The sequence below is a fragment of the Gopherus flavomarginatus genome, chromosome 7, assembly GCF_025201925.1.
Source record: "Gopherus flavomarginatus isolate rGopFla2 chromosome 7, rGopFla2.mat.asm, whole genome shotgun sequence".
NCBI classification, from domain to species: domain Eukaryota; kingdom Metazoa; phylum Chordata; order Testudines; family Testudinidae; genus Gopherus; species Gopherus flavomarginatus.
This window is the reverse complement of record NC_066623.1, coordinates 58,583,398-58,605,651: the sequence shown is the minus strand read 5'-3', so window position 1 is coordinate 58,605,651 and position 22,254 is coordinate 58,583,398. Positions and strand designations below refer to the sequence as shown.

General features: G+C 43.5%; 1 protein-coding gene across 4 annotated transcripts in view; it reads left to right on the top strand.

The window, feature by feature from the left end:
• The window catches only part of ABL2 (ABL proto-oncogene 2, non-receptor tyrosine kinase), a 77,770-nt gene that overhangs the window by 41,699 nt on the left and 13,817 nt on the right, over positions 1-22,254 (top strand). For 3 of the 4 annotated variants that reach the window (XM_050963001.1, XM_050963004.1, XM_050963003.1), the window contains exons 2-9: positions 8,130-8,300; positions 10,878-11,173; positions 11,822-12,094; positions 13,944-14,028; positions 16,260-16,437; positions 19,852-20,036; positions 20,665-20,817; positions 22,013-22,102. In XM_050963001.1, coding sequence (XP_050818958.1) covers positions 8,130-8,300; positions 10,878-11,173; positions 11,822-12,094; positions 13,944-14,028; positions 16,260-16,437; positions 19,852-20,036; positions 20,665-20,817; positions 22,013-22,102 — 1,431 coding nt within the window. Of the gene's footprint in view, positions 1-4,449; positions 4,559-8,129; positions 8,301-10,877; positions 11,174-11,821; positions 12,095-13,943; positions 14,029-16,259; positions 16,438-19,851; positions 20,037-20,664; positions 20,818-22,012; positions 22,103-22,254 lie in introns of those variants that run through there. The other variant, XM_050963002.1, reaches the window with a different exon arrangement.

Here is a 22,254-nt window from a genome sequence, read left to right as displayed (position 1 = left end):
TTTTTTTTAAGTGGTTCCATTGCAGCTAGGAAGCTTTTCTGCAATTTCACATGTCTAACTGCTGCAGAGTGACCATATAGTGGATATCTGGTTTCTTCGACTGTTGTAATTATTCCATTTGCCTTGTGATTGTTGTCCTAATATCAGGCAGAGTGGTTCCAAAAAACATATAAAGGCTGATCACATTTGTTGGTTTTAGACATCCTGTGATGTAGCGACAGCTGTCATAAACTTCTTTGTGGGAGCTGCTCTTTCCCACACCAGACATGGGTATTTGGATGTCAAATAGTGAAGTTCAGTTGCTGTTAGTGTTGCTGGGTTGGTTCCTCATTTTTAATTTGTAAGCTTCCTAAGTATGTTGTTCCAAGGGCTAACTTTGCCTTTTGTCTTCTCCATGTGTGCCGTGAAGGAAAGAGTGTAGTCTAGCATCACTCCAAGGTAGACAGGCTTTCAGAAGTGGGTAAGTGATCCCCACATTCCAGATGATGTTGAGTTGCCTATTGGCCTCACAATTCCAGAAATGGAGGAGATTCACTTTTGTTTTTCTGGGTTTGCACAAAATTGGTTCTTGGCGTAATAGACTGAGAGCCCACACAGTGCCAATGTTAACGTAGCTTCGAGGCAGGCAAGATCTTGGCTTGGGCAGCAGTGCATAGTTCATCAGCATAGATAACTTCTTGGGCCAGGATGGATTGATTGATCATTCACGTAGGTGTTGGAAAGTATTGGCGAGAGTACACTCTTTTTTATGGTTTCAGTGAGTGCTAATTTAGATGCTACTGATGATACTTTTGATGTCAACATTTAACTATTTCACTTCTTAGCAAAGCATGTAAGAAAGAGGGGGAAGTGTTATATTTATGAAGAGCTATACTTGTTTCCTAAAATGGGGTGTGTGGAAGATGAATATAGGGGAGTTGAAATGGACTGGAGATCTGCCAGTTAACTTGTATAGGCCTCTAACATGGCTGAAATTTAGAGGGGCACAGTTGGTTTCATTTTCCTGAGGGGTTTCCATCCAATAAACTTGGGAAAAACTGGAGTATAGGTAGGGCTCTTCATTTAACAATGGCCGAAGTGTTGAATACCTTTTTTGTTTCAATTTTCACCAAAAAAGTTAAATGATTGGATGACTGACATATGAAACATCAGTGTAAACAGGGTTGGATCTGAGGCTAAAATAGAAAAAGAAGAAGTTAAGAATCCCTTAGACAAGTTACATGTCTTCAAGTCAGCAGGACCTGATGAAATACATCCTAGAATACTTAAGGAACTGGCTGAAGAGATCTTTGAGCCATTACAGCTCATGGAGGATGAGAGGGATGCTAGAGGACTGGAAAGGGCAAATATAGTACCTATCTGTAAAAAGGGGAATAAGGACAATCTAGTGAATTATAGACCAGTCATCTTAACTTTGGTATTCAATAAGATAATGGAGCAAATAATCTATTTGTGAGCACCTAGAGGAAAATAAGGTAATAAGTAACAGTCAACATGGATTTGTCATGAACAAATCGTGTCAAACCCAACTAATGTCCTTCTCTAACAGGATAACGCCTTGTGGGTGGGGGGACGCACTCGATATGATATATCTCAACTTTAGTGAGGCTTTTGATACTGTCTCACATGACCTCAAACAACCTAGAGAAATATAGCCTAGACAAATCTACTATAAGGTGGGCGCACAACTAGCTGGAAAAACCAAACTCAGAGAGGAGTTATCAGTGGTTCAGAGTCGAGCTGGAAGAGCATATTGAGTGGGATCCTGCAGATATCTGTCCTAAGTCCGGCTCTATTGAATATCTTCATAAATGATATAGATAATGGCATAGAAAATACACTTCTAAAGTTTTGCAGATGATACCAAGCTAGGGGGGATTGCAAGCACTTTGGAGGGTAGAATTATAATTCAGAATGATCATGATAAACTGGAGAAATGGTCTGAGTTAAGCAGGATGAGATTCAGTAAGGACAAATTCAAAGGACTGCACTTAGGAAGGAATAATCCATTGCACAAATACAAAATGGGAAATGACTGTCAAGGAAGGAGTACAGCAGAAAAGGATCTGAGGGTTATAGTGGATCAGAAACTGAATATGAGTCAACAGTGTAAAACTGTCGCCTCCCCCTACCCCAAAAAAACCCCACAAAAAAACCCCACTCCATTATTCTGGGATGTATTAGCAGGAGTGTTGTAAGCAAGACAAGAGAAGTCATTCTTCCACTGTACTCAGCACTGATAAGGCCTCAACTGGAGTACTGTGTTCAGTTCTGGGCACCACACTTCGGGAAAGATGTAGACAAATTGGAAGAAGTCCAGAGGAGAGCAACAAAAGTGATTAAAGGTCTAGAAAATGTGACCTACAAGGAAAGATTGGGGAAAAAAATGGGTTTATTTAGTCTGGAGAAGAGAAGGCTGATGAGGGACATAAGTCTTCAAGTACGTAAAAGGTTGTTATAAAGAGCAGGGTGACAAATTGTTCTCCTTAACTACTGAGGACAGGACAAGATGTAATGGGCTTAAATTGCAGCAAAGGAGGTTTAGGTTGGACATCAGGAAAAATTTCCTAACTGTCAGTGTAGTTTAAGCACTAGAACAAATTACCTAGGGACATTGTGGAATCTCCATCTTTGGAGGTTTTTAAGAGCAGGTTAGACAGGCTCCTGTCAGGGATGGTCTAGATAATATGTAGTCCTGCCTTGAGTGTATGGGACTAGACTAGAAGACTTCACAAGGTCCCTTTCAGTCCTATGATTCTAGATATTTACTGATTTCCCCTTAGCCCTTCAATCCAGAAAGTTTTTAATAAAAATTGCAGGCCCATCCACTTCTTTTGCACAGTGGGTGGAGCAAGAGAGTCAGGGAGCCAGATTCTGGCAACTAAGACTGCCTAACTGCTGCAAGAAGTGGAAGGATGCACCTCATCAACAGTGACTTCCCATGGCAGACAGTGCCCCCTCCTAACCTCAGCCCTTTAACGCAGGAGTGGGCAGGGCCGCTCTGAAGGACTTGGATCAGGAAGGGACCCTGTTTGGCAGGGGAAGTGGACAGGGCTCTATGGGGTGGTCCCAGCTGCCAGGAATAGGCCCCTGGCCCAACTTGTTACACTACTGTGCAGCTTCAGCAACCCCCAGCCTGCAGTTACCCTTCTCTGCAAGCAGGAGCTGAAGGCACAGGCCCACAGAGCCTTGTCCTTTTCCTTTTCCCCTGTTGGACTGAACCTGCATAGCAGAAGCAGGCAGGGCTGGGTCAGGAGGGGGCTCTGTCTAACAAGGGTGTCAGTGTTCAGTGGCTGCAGCTTTCCACTCCCTTCCTGACTGGCCTTTTAGCGTGGCCCCATCCGCTTTCTCTGAACAGTGGCAGGGAGAGATGGGAAGGAGCTGTGTCCTGGCAGCTGAGACCACTGAGCTGCTGCAGGGAGCAAAAGATTTCCTCAGCTGCCAGATGTTTATTACACCTCCCTGCCCACTGCCCTTTGTTTTTGGTTTTTACCAATTTTCTCCCATTTTAAATTTTTTTTAATAAAAACCCACCAGTTCCTGGAAAATTTAAAACAAAAACTGAAAAGGAAGGGCCTTAAGTATAGTAAGTTTCAACTCCTTCCCCCATCCAGTTAGTTTCTCTTTTGCTGTTGTTAAATCCTTACAAACATCAAAAGGAATGCAGAGAAACCCTTATAAAAATTACAGGAATTTCAAAAATTCCTTTTTAAAGGCAGCTCTATAAACTGATGTTTGTTTAAATTAGTCAATTTTAAAATAATCAGTTTGTCCGTGGCCTTTTGAAATAACATAAGTGTTCTGACTTGGATATTCATAAACAAAAAATGTAGGTTTACTGTGCTGTTTATACTTAGTCTTTTTAAAAGGTGTGAGTTAGGACCAGAATGTCAACATCACCACATTTTTATCACTGATTACCAGTTCTCTAGCTTTTGTACATCTTACTCACTCTTTTAATGTTTCTTTAATGTAGTTACTTGTCGTTTCCTGTAAATAGCATATGAGCAGTTGCATGTAGTGTGGAAAATGACTCAAGCTGGGTGGCCCCCTTAAATTGATGACATGGTAGATAATTTGGATGAAAGCTAGCTGTTTCCTTGGAGAAATCATGATTCTTATGGTCTTAATTTGCTAAACCTAATGGAACAAAGACTAACTTGCTTGATGCCAGAGATGTTTCAATTTGCAATCCATTCTCCACCTCCTCCTCACACTGTCCACAGTGCATTGGGAAGCTCCACCCTTACTGTACGTTTAGCAATAGTAGCTAGATAGAGCACAAAATGTATTTTCTTAGTGACGACTCCCCTTGCTCCTGGAGTGATGCTTTTCCTATTGGTTCCCAGTCATGTGAGTAGTAATCACATAGAATGACTTGTGCTGGGAGTGGAATTCTAAAAGAGTGCTTGTGTTTAGCAGTTCCTTTTGCTTGCTGTCGAGCACAGTATGATCCTGGGAACGGTTCTACTACAGTCCAGCAATTATGGCAAAGAGGAGAACCTGCTTTGCTGTCTCTGCAATGAAGCCTCTGATTCTGGTTTATCAGATTTCACAGGTATGGTGTATGGAAATGCTACACAGCACCCCTTCATGCCTATGTTGCTGTGTACGCTGAATAGAGGACTTGAAAGGAAACAAAAGTCTCTTTCTTCCTTATAGTACAAGATCAGCTATAGGAAGACTGAGGATTTGTTTTTGTTAAGTTTTTTTAGAGGATTATTACAACTTGTCATATTGAACAGTTATACCTATTTTATTTCAGAGGAGTAGAGAACTTTAATGTTCTGATTCTAAAATGTCAGGTTTAGGACTTTCTTTTAACTTTCTGTTCAGTTTTGTGCGGGAAGAGAAGTAACAGTAGCATGGGAAAAAAGGTACCTTGCAAATTGTCGGAACGGGAAAGTGAGTGTGCCAGGAGGGGAGTAAATTCTATAGTGGGAACAAAGAACAGGAAAAGGAAAGGGATGGATGAGACACAACCCTTTTCCTTGATCAAAAATGATGCAATTAGTATGTAAGAGAAGTGATTTTCTAGAGTGTAAATCTTCACTGTGGGGGAGACTAATGCAGTAGTACCATAACAATTGTTTTAAAGTTTAAAGTTAAAAGGATCTAGAGTTTAAAAACTAGAGGTTTCTAGTTTGGTGCCCTACCCTGGATCTAAATGTAGCGCTTATGAAGTATTCACTCTATGGGGTTATTATACATACATGTCATTGTTTCCTTGATGAGTTAGACAATCAACATACGTAAATATAGCTTTTTCCATCTAGCAGTTTTTTTTCCTGTCCCTTATTCCTCCTGAAAATAAGGCTCCTATGTGCCTAAATCGCTTTTGAAAATGGAGTTAAATCTTATAAATCCCTCAGGTGTTTTTGAATATTTTACCTCTGATCTCACTGACTGCTGAGAGTTACTCTTCAAACGTTAAACCATTTACTTCAGTTTTGCTTTTTTTAGTATGTAATACTTCTCTTATGAACATGCACAGACCTCCTAAGCATTCAAAAGGAAGTAATGGTAGTCCCACATCTGCTTTGAATTCCTATTGGCGACTCAGGCCTTGGCTACACTGGCGCTTTACAACGCTGCAACTTTCTCGCTCAGGTGTGAAAAAAACACCCCCGAGTGCTGCAAGATACAGCTCTGTAAAGCGCCAGTGTAAACAGTGCCCCAGCGCTGGGAGGGTGGCTCCCAGCGCTGCAAGCTAAACCCCATCAGGATGTGGAGTACGTGCAGCACTGGGAGAGCTCTCTCCCAGCGCTGGCGCGGCGACCACACTCGCACTTCAAAGTGCTGCCGCGGCAACGCTTTGAAGTTTCAAGTGTAGCCATACCCCAAGGGTAGTACCACAAATGGTTTAATGTGGGTAGTGTTGCTCAAGGCTATGGAATCAGCAGCAGGTGGCATACCTACTGCCGCCTTTGGTCTGGGCTTTCCCTCTGGTTAAAGTATCCTCTGCTGAGCTGCATGTGGGCAGGCTAGAAGATCTTGACTGGTTGTAGTGCTTGATTCAGCAGCATTGATATTCTGCTCCTGCTATGAAGTTAACAACTAGATTCATAGTAACTGATTATACATCTGCTGTAGCCTTTCCTTAAATTTGGGCTGGGTGCTCATTGCATTAGCCACCATGGCTTGAATTGAAACACTTGCATTTTTTATCTAAACTATATTTAAACTGTATTTGACTGTAAAAGAAAACTGTGTGTGCACTTTTTAAAAATCTCTGACTTTAAAGCAAATGCATAATTGAAACCAGGAAGACATTTGCACCTTGGTTAATGTAATTTGAGGCCAAAAGTACAAATGTCTTTAAAGAGAGTGCAAGTCCTTATCACACACTTGCAGCATTTCTGCTCCTTTAAGGGAGGAGGACAGTCTGATCACAAAAGTAGAGAGCGCTGGGAGTCAGGAGACTTTCTTTGTCTGAGGCTTGGTGTGTGACCTTGCCCAATGCACTGAAAGACTTGGAATGGCTTTGATGGAAGGCACTACAAAAGTGTAAAGAATGTATTATTTAATTACTATTTATTTTTGCTCCATAAAGACAGCTGCTTCTAGGAATTGGTGCTCCTATCCGTTGCCACTAAAACAGTTCAGTGCTAATTATTTGACGTGTATATACATGCCCAGCTAGAAGAAACTGTGCTGGGATTTGGGCGCTTGTGCTATAATTTATCCACCGGGATTTTCTCATGTTGTCTTGTGATACCAGTGTAGTACTGTAGTATTCTCTAAAACCAATTGGTATTGATGAGATGATAGCAATCCGTGTACAAAAACTGTTGCGCATACCTGCAGTAAAACATTAGGAATGAAAATATCACTAGCTTAATACCTAGCTGCAGGTTTATTTGTTGCTAGTGGAGCTTATAACTTTGAGCCAGATGAGCTCCGCTGGTGCATGTGATAACTTTTCAGTTAGGCCTGGAATGTAGGTTACTCACCGTACACAAGATCAGCAGGTTATGCTGGCAAAGCACATAACTTCTGTGAGACCTCAAATACAGATGTAGTCACTCCAGACACAAGTTTACAGCCCCCCTGAGAAGCATGTTCTTGATTTCATGATAGTTATAAACTCTGCCAGCATAACCAACAGAGTATGTAACTATTCATGAGTGCTGCTAAGAAAAATGTTGGATAAATTAACAATCACAACCTGTGCTGTCATGTTTGTTACAGTAGCATGAAAATGTAGGGGGCGGGGGAGGGGAGAAGGAGAGTAAAGTGGAAAAACTGAATGGATATCGCAGGAAAATCCCTAAGTTTTGGTTTCCTAGCACTGAGTCTTGGCCTCTTCTGAATCCATGCCAAATGTTTGCCTGCTGCTTGGACCATGCCCAGGCCCTTCCCTGTTTGTTTCTCGCTGGCTTCCCCTTGTCCCCATCCTGTAGCACATTTAAGCTTTCCCTCCCCTTTCAGGGGTCTGCGCAGACTAGCTTCTGCTTTTGGGTGTGTCTCACTCTGTGCTGCCTCATTCTTCCCATGTTACTCAGTTAACTGGCTCCTTCATGCCTTATTCCCTCCTGTCTCTGAATTCCTAACACACCAATTAAAAAGAAAAAAAATCTAAATTGTTGCATTAAATGCTAGTGTAGTCCCAAGCTTGTCTCTGGGAACATTTGTATCATTTTAGGCTTCCTAAAGCGGTTGATCTTCGTGGAGACATGCCATTTGATGTCAGTATTAATTAATGTTTCTGGCCACTCTTTCCAGTTCAGCTTCCCTAAAGAGGAGGAAAAATGTGTAAATTGATCATATGAAACATTTGTCATCAATCTTACTCTCACTTAATCTTTAGAAACTTGTGTGTTCCTTTCTCTTGTGGAAGAACTTCTAAAAGGTAAGGATGAGTTTGAAGAAGGGCTGATGAATTTCAGTTTCAACACAAGTTACTATATATTTTCATATGTTTATAACAACCTCGATATTCTCTGGTCACACAGGCTGTTTTTGTGATGCCTGGCTTGATATACAACATCCGTTCTTGAAAAATCCATACTTCCTGTTCTAGCCAGTGCTCACAAAGCTGCAGCAACACTGTTGTGTGTGCTTTGGATTTTGACATTCACAGCTGTTGTACATAGAGTAAATTCCCTCCTCTCACCTTTTTTGTCCAGAGGCCCTTCACCGCCCCTATGGTTGTGATGTTGAACCCCAGGCACTGAATGAAGCCATCAGGTGGAGCTCTAAGGAGAACCTGCTTGGAACCACTGAGAGCGATCCCAATCTTTTTGTTGCACTTTATGATTTTGTAGCAAGCGGCGACAACACGCTCAGCATCACTAAAGGTAAGGCGTGCTGTACCCTTTCAATATCTTCATGTCACTCAGGTTTGTTCTCATCAAGGTGTTGATTCACAGACCTGTGATAGCTAAGATGGTAGCACGTACCTGTCCAAAGAGCCCTAAATTAGAGGGAAAGCATGACTCACATGGACTATTGTTTCTCTGCCGCTCTACAAGGGGAAAGGTATTTCACATTAAGGTTGTGTCTACACTTAAGCCTCTGACAGTGGCAACACTCCAGCTATGCCACTGTAGCACTTCGATGTAGAACTCACTACAGCAACAGGAGGGGTTCTCCCATCACTGTAGTTAATCCAACTCCCTGAGAAGCGGTAGATAGAAGAATTCTTCTACTGACCTATCAGCTTAGCACTGTCTATGCTGGGGGTTAGGCCAGGGCCGGCTTTAGGCCGATTCACCCAATTCCCCCGAATCAGGCTTCGTGCCTAAGAGGACCAGGCATTGGCACCTTTTTAACTTTTACTCACCCGGCGACATTCCAGCTGCATTTCAGCAGCGGGTCCTCAAGTGCCGCCGAAGAGCCTGGAACGCTGCCAGATCAGTACGAATTGGGGCCTGCAATTGCTAAAGCCGGCCCTGGGTTAGGCTGCCACTTAGGGATGTGGATTTTTCACACCCCTGAGCAATGTAGCTGGGTGAACCTAACTTTATAGTGTAGACCTGGTATAAGATGGCAGCATTAACTTCTCCCTTCAGAACTATAGTTAGCTTCCTTCAGTGCTAAAGCTGTGGGTTTAATATTGAGAAAAGAATATACTAGAATCACTTGTCACTTCATTCCACCAGAGAGCATGGAAGAAGTGAATATAGCTGAAGTAGATTATGATCTTTCATGAACTGCTGATAGGTAGATTGGTGCCTTGCTAGTGGGTGTTTTTTCTTTGACTTATGTAACAGGGACCCCTGCTGGAGAAATAACTTATTGCAGAGATTACTATCTATAGATAGTACTCAGTTGGTGATCCAATGAGCATAATTATTACCATCATAGACTTTAAGGTCAGAAGGGACCATTATGATCATCTAGTCTGACCTCCTGCACAACACAGGCCACAGAATCTCACCCACCCACTCCTGTATCAAACCTGTGTCTGAGCCATTGAAGTCCTCAAATCATGACAGTAAATCATCTTTGTTACCAGAAAATGTCAGGTCTGTGGCAGAAATTTACCCAACATCTGTGGTGAAGACTGATAGAAAGTCATCAGTTTTCTGCTCAGCAATGTTTTTATTTTCTTTAATTGCCATCCTAATACTCCAAAATCACCTACGCCTAACCTTCCCATTGCAGTGTGAGAAGTTTCATAGTTTTTCTTCGGAAATAAGTAAACTCTTGGGTTAGGCCTATAGCACTAATTTTCACTGCTAGTATCACTGCATGTCCTTCAGCCTTAGACAGGGCGTTGATTGAAGGGCAGTTAACATAAGCCTTGGTGGTGCTGGGCATTAGTGACCAAACTAACTTGGCAGGTGGGAAGTTGATCCCGCACCTGCTCTGAAACTGTCAGCTTTCAAAACACTAGTTCTTCCCTGCTCCCATCAGCAGCTGCTGATTTTACCAGTATCTCCATCCCTACAGAAAACTAATCCCAGCACCACTGCTGTCAACATGCACACAGATATTTTGGGAACGTTAGGAGCAATTCTCTAAATTGCTTGGCTGGCACAGAGGGCAGGTAATTGAACATCCTGAGGAGCACTGCGTGGTAGGACTGTGATACTAGTACTGAGATCTAGAATCTCATGGTCCTACTGTGGTAATGTGTGCAGGCTTCTTTATCTGTCTGTAGTGACACTTCTCAACTTTATCACCCATATACAGATTTCACTGTCCTGCTGCCTCAACTCAATGGAAATCAAAGACTTCTTTAAATATATCAAGGAGGTCTCTTAGCACTATTGTCAATGGATGCCAGAAAAATGTATCTTGCTGTACAACAATTTTTAAAAGGGTTGGTTTTAAGTCCTCCAACCTGGAATGAGTCCTCAACCTCTTAGGAAAGAATCAGCTTCCTGATTCAGAAATCTAAACCAGATGAAGCACTGGAACTGGTTGACATATGTGGAAATGTGGTTGCATGTTAGTAAGTTTTAGCTGAGTATCCAAATTGGAGTAACTAGGGAATAATGTCTTAACTGTTCAGCTCCTCAAATTTGGAAGTTGTCAAAACTATTCTCCCCACCCCCTTCCCCTGGGACTCCTGAACCTAGGTTAAAAGCTCATATGAGTTCACTTTCTGAATTTTAATTTTATCTACTTAAAAATTACATGAAGCAGCTTGGGACTGTTGAATTAAAAGTTCTTTGCCAAAGACTTGTATTCTCTAGCTGCAAAGGCAGGCTTACATAACTAGTAGTATCAGAGGGGTAGCCGTGTTAGTCTGGATCTGTAAAAGCAACAAAGAGGCCTATGGCACCTTATAGACTAACAGACGTATTGGAGCATGAGCTTTCGTGGGTGAATACCCACTTCGACAGATGCATGTGTAGTAGTATGTGTACTCAAAGGAGACTGACCTGATTTCAACTTGATTTCTTTCCCCTTGTCCCCATCTTCAGGTGAGAAGCTACGAGTCCTGGGTTACAACCAGAATGGTGAATGGAGTGAGGTATGTTCTAAGAATGGGCAGGGATGGGTGCCAAGCAACTATATCACACCAGTGAACAGCCTGGAGAAGCATTCCTGGTATCATGGGCCCGTGTCACGCAGTGCAGCAGAGTATCTGCTGAGCAGCCTCATCAATGGCAGTTTTCTGGTTCGTGAAAGTGAGAGCAGCCCGGGGCAGCTGTCCATCTCCCTCCGGTACGAGGGGCGTGTTTACCACTACAGGATCAATACCACCGCAGATGGAAAGGTAAGGCCCGCTCCAAGGAACACAATGGGAAGAGAAAGTAGGGGATGTCTCGATTATCTTGTCTTGTACAAGTGAAAGGTGAAAAAAGGGAACGTCTGTCCATGCTGTATTCCCTAATCCAAGAAATAACACTTTGGAAAAAATCCCGAGAATACTGTTAATTGTCCTTGTTGAGTGGGTTACTGGAGAGCAGAATAGTGGTGGTTTGATGTAGTTACAGATCTATTTCAATTGGCCCTGGCAGGAACATTCTGTATGTGAGACTAAGCAAGACTTTGTTAAATCAATGGTTGGTTGTCTTTGGCACAATTAGGGTGTGGTGTGTCATATCTGGGGGAGATTCCACTGGTCCTAAGGAGGTTGGAGACTGCACTTTACAATAGTTTTGGTTTTAAAATTATGGAAAGCATGGGGGAGGTCATTAGACAAGCCGATCACTTCAGCAGCTGTACTTTCCCAACCTGCCTCTTACTGCAGATGTAAACCCTATGTATTGGCCTGTTCTATTTCCCTATCAAACTGAGAGCAAATTTATTTATGAATTCCCTTTATATTTATTTGAAAGTTTTTACTGTCCAGTCTTCCACGATCACTGAAATATTTCAGATATCTACGTAGTCAAATGAATTCTTGATCCTTTCTCATCAGGTGTATGTGACAGCCGAAAGCCGCTTCAGCACATTAGCAGAGCTAGTTCACCATCATTCTACAGTGGCAGATGGACTGGTGACAACCTTGCATTACCCAGCACCCAAGTGCAATAAGCCCACAGTCTACGGAGTGTCCCCCATCCATGACAAGTGGGAGATGGAACGAACGGATATCACCATGAAGCACAAACTTGGGGGAGGGCAGTATGGTGAAGTATACGTTGGTGTCTGGAAGAAATACAATCTCACTGTTGCTGTGAAAACACTAAAGGTGGGTTTTAAGACCACTGTGCACTCATTGTTTCATTAGAAGTGTGTGTTTAGCCAACAGAAGAGTGCAGTGTGCTCTTACTTCTGGAATGTTTTGCCCCTGCTAATGTCAAACGCATCAGGAAATTGAGTGGGGAAACCCTAACTCCTATGCTGACTATACAGTAGCCTGCATGGAAGAAAGGTTAGCAACAAAAAACTTTAAGCTCTGTGTGTGGCTTAAAAGTGGTTAGAATTCCCTAGTCAAGTCTATTCTCCATGGAAACTGAGTGTCCAAGGCAGGGCTATTGTAACAGCCACCTGGAAGAAGAAAACGGGTTATGGAGGCTTCTCAGAGAACAAGGGGTCCGGAAAACTCCTCCTCCTCCCCACTCCTGCCATTGGGAAACTTCAGAACCCTTTCCCCCTACACACTCTTCATTTAAGTTCCAATATTGTGTAGTCTGATTCTTTAGTGGTTATTGACTTCCAATTAACACTCATTTAAAGGGCGGGGGGATTGTAAGATTCTAGTCCTAGAAACAAGGTTAATGAGTTCAATATCTGGTTGGGAACCCTGATATGCACAATAAAGGCACTCATGCTGAGGGCAAAGCAGAACTTTCACCACTTGTATTAGCACAATTAGTAAAGAGACACAAGCTCCAAACCACATACAAAGATAATAGTACTACAAAGTTAATGTTATACCTTGTACCATTCCTTGCATATATTCCCACACACTTCTTTGGGGATCTGGCAATGAAAGACAAAAAACCTGTTCTGTCCTTGACATGTCAAGCAAATCCAGTGGTCCAGGTCAACTGATGATGACCACACACGTACCCCCTTACATTATCGTCTGCCCTGTTATAGGGCCTAGAACCTGTCATAAATATTCATTTGAGTGCCCAGCCTCCCTTGTCCATATTTAACTTCCTTACCCTACAGGTGCCTTTTATCCTATAGGTTTGTATACATGTGATTTTAATTTATTACCATATGCATCAATTTGTTGCCAAGGCAAGTTTGTGGCTACGCATCTGCAATGATCCATTGTAAGATATCCAAACTTAGTATCAGTTCAGTGTTCCTGCAGTTACCTGGTATTATTATGCACAAACTCTCCCTCCTCCCCTCACCCCCCACCCCCCAAAAAAAATGCTATTCCCAGTTCTGCAAAACTCAGAGTAATTGTCAGGCCATTTTTCTATGCCAGAGGTCATAGGCCTCAAAGCCTTATGGTAACTTATGCCGTATGCTAACTGTGTAAACTAATATTTTAGAGGATACAGGCTTCTTGTGTTACTGCTAAGTAAAATAAAATGCTAAAGCTATCTCTACGGTCTACAACTATAGCTGTCATCTTTCCAGGTGAGGACACTTTGGCAGGATTCTCTTGTATAACCTATCAAAACTACTCCTTAGTCAGAAGGATTGCTAATAATTGACCTCAGGTCCTCTTTCCCTCCAGAGACTTGAGCTCCATAGCCTTTTTAGACTTGATGGACTATGGAGCAAGAAATCACAAATTAAGCTTAAAGCTCCCAAGTGTCAGTGTAGATCAGTCACTAGGCTGATAAAGTTGCTTTACCATACTGCAAATGTTCAGTCAGCTGCACCAAAGGTTATTGAGTCCTTTTGATGTTGTTTTGTTCAAAGCCTGAGTAGCAGCACCTATGTTGGTCAGTCGTGGGTGGGGAAGAAATGGACATGCTTTTTTGCAAACACTAGTGCATTAATGAAACCAGAAATGAGAAACAGATGCAAAAGACTTCATCTCCAGTTCCTTTGTTGGAACAGTGCAGTGTTAAAACAGACCTTAAAGTCATTGAGAGGTTTGCATGTTTTTCTTTTGTCCCATTTTCTAGGAAGATACCATGGAAGTGGAGGAGTTCTTGAAAGAAGCTGCTGTGATGAAGGAAATCAAACACCCAAATCTAGTGCAATTATTAGGTGAGTGAAGGAGTTTGATCTCTCTTTCTGTGCTTACTGACTTAATTTCTATTGAAACTGAATCTTTGTTTAAAAACAGTGACAGCTGTCATATTATTGACCTGCTTTAGCGTATGCAGTATTCTTGCAAAGTCGGGGTCTAGTCTGGGTTTAAGCTGACAGTATGCTCCAAAGTGTACACTTGTGGCTGTGGCATTCAAACTTGGCCTAATTGAAGGCCATTTTGACAACCTGCCTGAAGCTACGGGACACCCCAAATTTGAATCCAATACTTAATGGAGAACTGTGACATCTATTGACAGAGTCCAGCAGGCAATGCTGCCTGGGTGCTTGGATCAAACTGCATACTCAGATCTGTCGCTTCTTTGGATGGTGCCTCTATTTAGACAGCACTGGTTTATGCTGTGGTACTGTGAGTTGCATTAGACTTAAGGATGATGTTTAGGCCTCTCTGGGTTTAGAGTGTCCTCACCTTTGTGGTATGTGTACTCTTGGGGCACTAGAGTGAAGTCCAGGAGCTTTAGCCATATAAGATACATTTGACAACATACATTCTGAAGTTGGAGTCTTGTACGTACACACACACACACACACACACACACACACACACACCCCAACTCTACATCTTTAGCATCCAGTCAAGCTACAGCCATGTTAATGGACAGACTACTCCTTCGGTCTGTCAGAGCAGCCTTACAAAATGTTACGTACCTGGACTGAAGTTTTCTTTATTAGTGCGATAGCCACAAATACAGAGACAGTTAAAATAATACAGTTATCACTGCACTGAGAAAGATGATGTCATATCTAAAAGCAAATATGATAATCTTATTCACACAAGACACTGTCATTTATAGTCTTTGCTCAGTTACTTATATGAACAGAAAGACATTTATTGAAAAAAGCCCCACTGAATAGATTAAATGTATCTGTAACTAATAACAATACAAAGCAACCAAATCTCTACTGCGGTGGGAAAGGACAAATATGCATATCACCAAATAAATATTAGTGTGTTGTCCTCTAGGTTCAAATATAACAATTAGATAACTGCAGTGGGGTGGCAAAATGAAGAGAAGCCCATATTGAAGCAACACGTGAGTGGAAGAAATACGCAGGCTTTGCAGCTTGGCCATACCCGAGTTTTCCCACTGGAATGTGTATGGTAGGGCGATTACTGCAACAGAGTCAGCATAGCTGTTAATTCTGTATGTGGAAAGATTCTCTATAGACATTAGATCCCAAATCTTCACTATTGTATAGTCCCATCTGCTGCCTCACCTGGACTGTCACTACTTTTGGGAGCCAAGCTGTCAGCTAAGAGTAGGGCAAAAGGAAACAATGCTGGGAATGTGAAGAACTCCAATAATGTCAATCACTCTGCACCCATCATCAAGTAGACATAGAAGATGTCTCTGCCCAACCCTGTCTGGTAGCCACAGGAGAGTATCCTGTAAAGAGACTTGTGTTCAAGATATACATCAGTGCTTTTGGAGTACCTCTTCTGATCCATCACCTGGCAGTATGCTGTTTGTCAGTGTGAGAGAGCCAGAATGATTAGCCCTAAAAGGGAGCTACAAAGGGGGTGAGACCTATTTAAAGAATTGACAATAATATCACATTTCCCTCTACCACCAATACATGTTTTGCACACAGCTGCAATAAATGTGCAAGTTGTCAAAGGAATGTATGTGAATGAGTCCTGATCTGCAAGCAGGCTGCATGGTATTGATAGTTTACCAAGCTGTTATACATGGGAGTTTTCACATACTTAAGTGACATTCCAACTTGTAGACCCACGCAGCTGATTCTTACCTGGTAATGACCAGCTTTAGTGGGAATTCTAATTGGCTCTCATGAGTTTGAGGGTGAGAAAAATATCAAATTCTTAGGGTTCAAAATATCTCTTCTTCCACTCTGCACCCATGCATCACTGTGAGACTGCTCTCTTATGCATATTCCGTTGGATTATTAGAACTTTGGTACTAATTACCCTATATGTAGGGTGGCACTGAATGTGCACTTTGCCGCCTGTATCTTGGTTTGTCCTAGGCCACACTGAAGTTGTTCCTGGAAAATAAAACAGATTCAGCTTTGAGTACAAGAGATGGGATAGGAGTACATTACTTTGGCAGAAAATGCTTTAAATGGATTTCAGTTCCTTCAAGAGTACTGGTAAACTAGGGCGGAGATAATTACTTAAAAGTTAACTTTGTCTATTTCACGGCTAGGTGTATGCACCCTGGAGCCACCCTTTTACATTGTGACGGAATATATGCCATATGGGAACCTGCTGGACTATTTAAGAGAATGCAACCGGGAGGAGGTGAGCGCTGTTGTGCTGCTCTACATGGCCACTCAGATCTCCTCTGCTATGGAGTACTTGGAGAAGAAGAATTTCATCCACAGGTGGGTGACAACATGCCACCATGCTGTGACACAAACCCACATGGCAGTGAAAGGGGATGGGACTTTGCCCTATCGTTCAGAATGATAACTTTTGCAGTTTTCATGGGCTTGGAAATGGGATTTCAAGAGAGGTCACCTACAAGCTCTTTGAAGGAAATAGGGAGCCAGAGTTACCTGTTCGAATCTGATCCATTTCAGTAATGAAAGGGCCTGTGTGTTATGAGCTGATTTCATCCCATTCCCAGTGGGCATGTATCCATCATCACAATAGCCATTGTTGTTGGCAGTGTTAATAGAGGCCCAACAAAGAATGAACCATGGACACTGAACTGTGTTATCATTCCTGGTGGTGGTCCATTTAGTTGGAAGCTTACATTGTCTTTGCCTGTTCTGTGGAGAGAGACCTTCCTCCTTCGGGCTGATCAGTGTCACACCTCTCAGTTACTAAATTCATTTAAAAATATTCTATCCTTTTTTAAGTGTAGGGGCATAATGACAGCTTAGCAGAAGGGTTAGGCAAAAACACATTTGCTCCCACTCATCCTGGTGTGGATGAGAGCGAATAATTGATACTAGAGGCCCTTTCAGCATCAGTCTCAGGGCTCATCCTTCATGGTAAGAAGTGCATATAATTTGCTTCTGTGCCCAGGCCTTTGAGTAAGCACATAGTACTATTGCTGTTACCCTGTCCTTTGCCCTCACCCCTACACCCTCCCTATTGTTTGGTTACCTCTTTAGTTCATCTCATCATAAATTATTTTGCAGCTCTCTGAGACAGGGTCCATGGCCTGTATTCTGCATTGTGCCTTGCACACTTCTGGGTGCTTGTCATCATGCCTCTCATGTCCAGAGCACCTTCCCATGTCTGGGTGCAGTGTTAGAGGGTGTTTTTCAATATAGCACCCCCTCTAGTCATTCTGGGGGTGCCACAACAGTCTGTCATTGTATAGGGCCTAGCCATCCAGGGTTAACAGAAAAGTCCCAAAGAGGAAACCCCCAAGTCTTGTGGCTTTTGAGCCCAGTCCTCAACCTTAGTCTGGGAGCTGAGATACTTGGCCTCTTCTCCTTCTGATTCCCATGTCTTCCCTCTTGGTCTGGGAAAGAGAAGGGGAACGTAGGACCACCCTCAGCTCTGGGCTGTGGCCAAGAACAGTTCATTCAATCCCTCCGACATTTTCCCAGGACTGCTCCTACCTTTTGCCCAGCTTGTCAAAATCTTCTCTCGAGTCTCTGGATTCTGCTATCACTGCCTGGAATCATAGGACTGAAAGGGACCTTGAGAAGTCTTCTAGTCCAGTCTCATACACTCAAGGCAGGACTAAGTATTATCTGCACCATCCCTGACAGGTGTTTGTCTAACCTGCTCTTAAAAATCTCCAATGATGGAGATTCCACAGCCTCCCTAGGCAATTTATTCCAGTGCTTAACTACTCTGGCAGGAAGTTTTTCCTAATGTCCAGCATTGCTTCTTGTTCTATCCTCAGAGGTTAACAAGAACAATTTTTCTTCCTCCTCCTTGTAACAATCTTTTATGTACTTGAAAACTGTTACCATGTCCCCCCCTCAGTCTTCTCTTCTCCAGACTAAACAAACCCAGTTTTTTCAATCTTCTGTCATGGGTCATGTTTTCTAGACCTTCAGTCATTTTTGTTGCTCTCCTCTGGAATTTCTCCAGTTTGTCCACATCTTACCTGAAACACAGTGTCCGGAACTGGACACAATACTCCAGTTGAGGCCTAATCAGTGTGGAATAGTGGTTCTTCATCACTTCTTCTTTGGCAGCTACAAGGGTACCCCTGCTTCCAGCCCCTCACAGCAGCTAGGCTGTGACAAGTAACTCCTTTATCTTTTGCCTGGAACTAGTCAGTCTTTCCCTTCTCCAAGCAGGAATTTTCCCCTCAGCCCTGTCTCCAGAGCTAGGATAATGCCTCAGGTCTCTCTGGCTCAGGTTAGCTAGTCCTACCTTCTGTGACAGACCCAGGCCAGTGTGGTACAGGAGTCTGGTAGAGGGCAAATATACTAGCCACTGGCTGAGTAGTTTTCTGTTCCCTGAATGACTAGAGCAGGGGCTGCACTAGAGTAATCAGGAACCTGCTAGAACCAATTAAGGCAGACAGGCTGATTAGAACACCTGCAGCCAATCAAGGCAGGCTAATCAGGGCACCTGGATTTAAAAAGGAGCTCACTCCAGTCAGGGAGGGAGGAGCTAGAGGAGAGGAAGTGTGAGGAGCTGGGAGCAAGAGGCACAAGGAGCTGAGACTGAGAGGCTGTGCTGCTGGAGGACTATGGAGTACAAGTGTTATCAGACAGCAGGAGGAAGGTCCTGTGGTGAGGATAAAGAAGGTGTTTGGAGGAGGCCATGGGGAAGTAGCCCAAGGAGTTGTAGCTGTCATGCAGCTGTTACAAGAGGCACTATAGACAGCTGCAATCCACAGGGCCCTGGGCTGGAACCCAGAGTAGAGGGCGGGCCCGGGTTTCCCCCAAACCTCCAACTCCTGATCAGACACAGGAGGAGTTGATCCAGACTGTGGGGAAGATCACTGAGGTGAGCAAATCTGCCAATAAGCGCAGGATCCACCAAGGTAGAGGAGGAACTTTGTCACACTTCCTTAACTACAGAGAGAGAGAGATCCTGCTTTATCTCCTAGCTTTAGGATAATCAGTATTGCCCTCCTTCAAGCAGGCGTTCCCTCCCCAGCACTTTCCTTGCAGCAGGGGTTGTGACTTAAATCAGTTGCAAGGCTTTTGCCAATTCCTTTCAGCTGTGCACCCTTCCTAATTGTCCTGCCACTCTGGAGGGTCCAGCAGGGCAGCCTTCTCCCATCAGTGCCTGTCTGCTGGCAGGCAGGAGGCAGCCTTCATGTTGTTCCTTCTCTAAACTCCTTCCGAGCTGGATGGGAGAAAAGGAAGCCTCGCTCCACCTTCTCCGCAAGGTTTCAGGCCCTTGTAGGTACAGTGCCCAGATTCCTTCCACAAGCACATTCATTCTCATGACCCTTAGAAGCAGCAAAGAATCCTGTGGCACCTTATAGACTAACAGACGTTTTGGAGCATGAGCTTTTGTGGGTGAATACCCACTTCATCAGATGCATGTACCCTTAGGTTTCTATATGTATCTGCTGGACCCTCCTGAACCCTTAAAGGGTCAGGTAGTGAAGTCGGCAGCTGGCCACTAGGTGCTGCTACTCTCAATGGCAGACAACTCTGTCATAGTACTGTATGATATAATTAATACATTGTACACCAACTGCGAAATGTAGAATTCTAGTTAAAAATAAATTGTGCATGTGGCCCAGCAGTTGGTGTGCAACGACAAATTAATGTAATGCTTGTACCACACATGTATTGGCATTAAGAGTTCAGGATGTTTGCACCACAGCATCCCTGCAATTGCATCTCTTCTCACTCACACAGGGACCTAGCGGCTCGAAACTGCTTGGTAGGAGAAAACCACGTGGTGAAGGTGGCTGACTTTGGCTTAAGTCGACTGATGACTGGAGATACCTACACAGCTCATGCTGGAGCCAAGTTTCCTATCAAGTGGACAGCACCTGAGAGCCTGGCATATAACACCTTCTCAATTAAATCAGATGTGTGGGGTAAGAAGGAAAGAACTCTCAATGTTCTAAGCCAGGGGTAGGCAACCTATGGCACGTGTGCCAAAGGCGGCACACGAGCTGATTTTCAGTGGCATTCACATTGCCTGGGTCCTGGCCACCGGTCTAGGGGGCTCTGCATTTTAATTTAATTTTAAATGAAGCTTCTTAAACATTTTAAAACCTTATTTACTTTACATACGACAATAGTTTAGTTATATATTATAGACTCTTACAAACAGACCTTCTAAAACTGTTAAGTATGACTGGCATGCGGAACCTTAAATCAGAGTGAATAAATGAAGACTCGGCACACTACTTCTGAAAGGTTGCTGACCCCTGTTCTAAGCCCTCTTCTATGCCAGCCTAGGGAGAAGGCATCTTTCCTTCCTTAGTCTGCTGTCAGAGGGACAAGGAGGATGTGTTCTGATACCAGGCTAGGTCACCACATCCAAACTCAGCAATACTTTTAGGGTGCAAATCTCCCCTTGTGCCTTCCCCCACGGGCTGGCCTGAAAATACCTTCAAAGGAGAGACTGCTTTATGTTACAGTACAAACAGCGGTAGTATTCAGACGATGGAAGAGAAGGGATAGATTTATAATCATAATCTGTTTTTCCTCTTTTTGCAGCCTTTGGGGTGCTATTATGGGAAATTGCCACCTATGGGATGTCACCGTATCCAGGTATTGACCTCTCACAGGTGTACGATCTGCTGGAGAAGGGATATCGGATGGAACAACCAGAGGGGTGCCCTCCAAAAGTTTATGAACTGATGAGGGCATGTGAGTATTTCCTTTCACTTTTAATTTGGAGGCAAAATAGAGTCTGGGGAGGTAGAGGGAATTTATAATAGGCTATGGAGTCTTTTGCTTCTAGCTTGCCACTTCAAATAGAGCTGATGGTGGTAGTGTTTTTAAGTGAGTGTGATGGTCTCAAGCCACTGCCTGAGGGAGCATGTATCCACTTCAGAAAATCACCATTACCGCTGGTACTAGATGGCACTTTTGGAAATGTCAGCAGAGGCCAAGGACTGCATGGTCCCTGAAGCCTGAACTATCCTAACACTGTGAAGAGATTAGCTCACCTCTTGATGCCTCATTGTGGCTGGGCATGGCGTGGCAGCATTCTCTCTTCCCTGGGGTCTGCATCTGCTGGATGCTCCACTTCTGCAGTGGTCTGTCTCTTCCTGTGAGTTGGCCTTCCGGGGTAATCCATAAACAAAAAGCAAGAGGAATTAACACAAACGGAGTTAGTACAAGAGAGATGGGGAATGCCTCAGTCTCAGGGCATATCAGAATCAGGCCCTTCCTGCCTTGAGGGAGGGATCTTCACGCAGTTGTTGTCAGGAAAGATCCTGCCTTCCCACGGCCATTTCTGCAGGAGTGGAGAGTTGAAGGTCTGTTCTCTTCCCTAGCCTGCCCACAAGTGAGCTGTTCTGCTCCCCTTTTAACTCCTCTTCAAGCCTGTGCATGTCTTGCAGGTGTGGTGGGCCAGGGCTGGCTGAGCACAGAACAACTCCTTAACCCCTTGTTGTCAGTGTAGAGTTTGTATACCCCATCACAGACCCCACAGCATAGTTAAAAAAAAAAATCGGTGGTTCACTGCTGAAAAGTTGTACTGATGGTGCTATATATACTACTTCTTTGGTTAGATAAGAATTCAGTCTCCAGGACTGAGGTAGCAAATAAGGAAAAACTCACTTTGAATTAAAAAAAAAAAAAAAAAAATAGGAAAAGCTAATGTTGGTGACATGGTGCTTGGCTTAAATCCAATGATGTAATTCCTGACCCATCAACACCACATCAGTGCTTTATCTTGGATATAGTGGGACCTCTTACACAGCCAGTGTATCAGTAGGATATTGTAGTCCGTCAGGTAGTGGGTTGGCAACTTTTCTGCCTTCCTCAGTGAGAATACTGGATTGTCCACTATTCCTGCTTTATACACTGAGAACTTTCCTGGTTTCTCATGCTGCAGGCTGGAAGTGGAATCCTCCAGACCGACCATCCTTTGCTGAGACCCATCAAGCTTTTGAAACAATGTTCCATGACTCCAGCATCTCTGAAGGCAAGTACCCTTGCTACTCTATTCAAAGTGTTGGGAGTGGAGTTTCACCTCCAGGGCACTGTCTCACTGAAGCAGGCTGATTACAGGCCTATTGGTGCTTACCTTGCTAGAATACAGAAGCCATTTGACTGCATTTTATAGCTTCTTCTCAA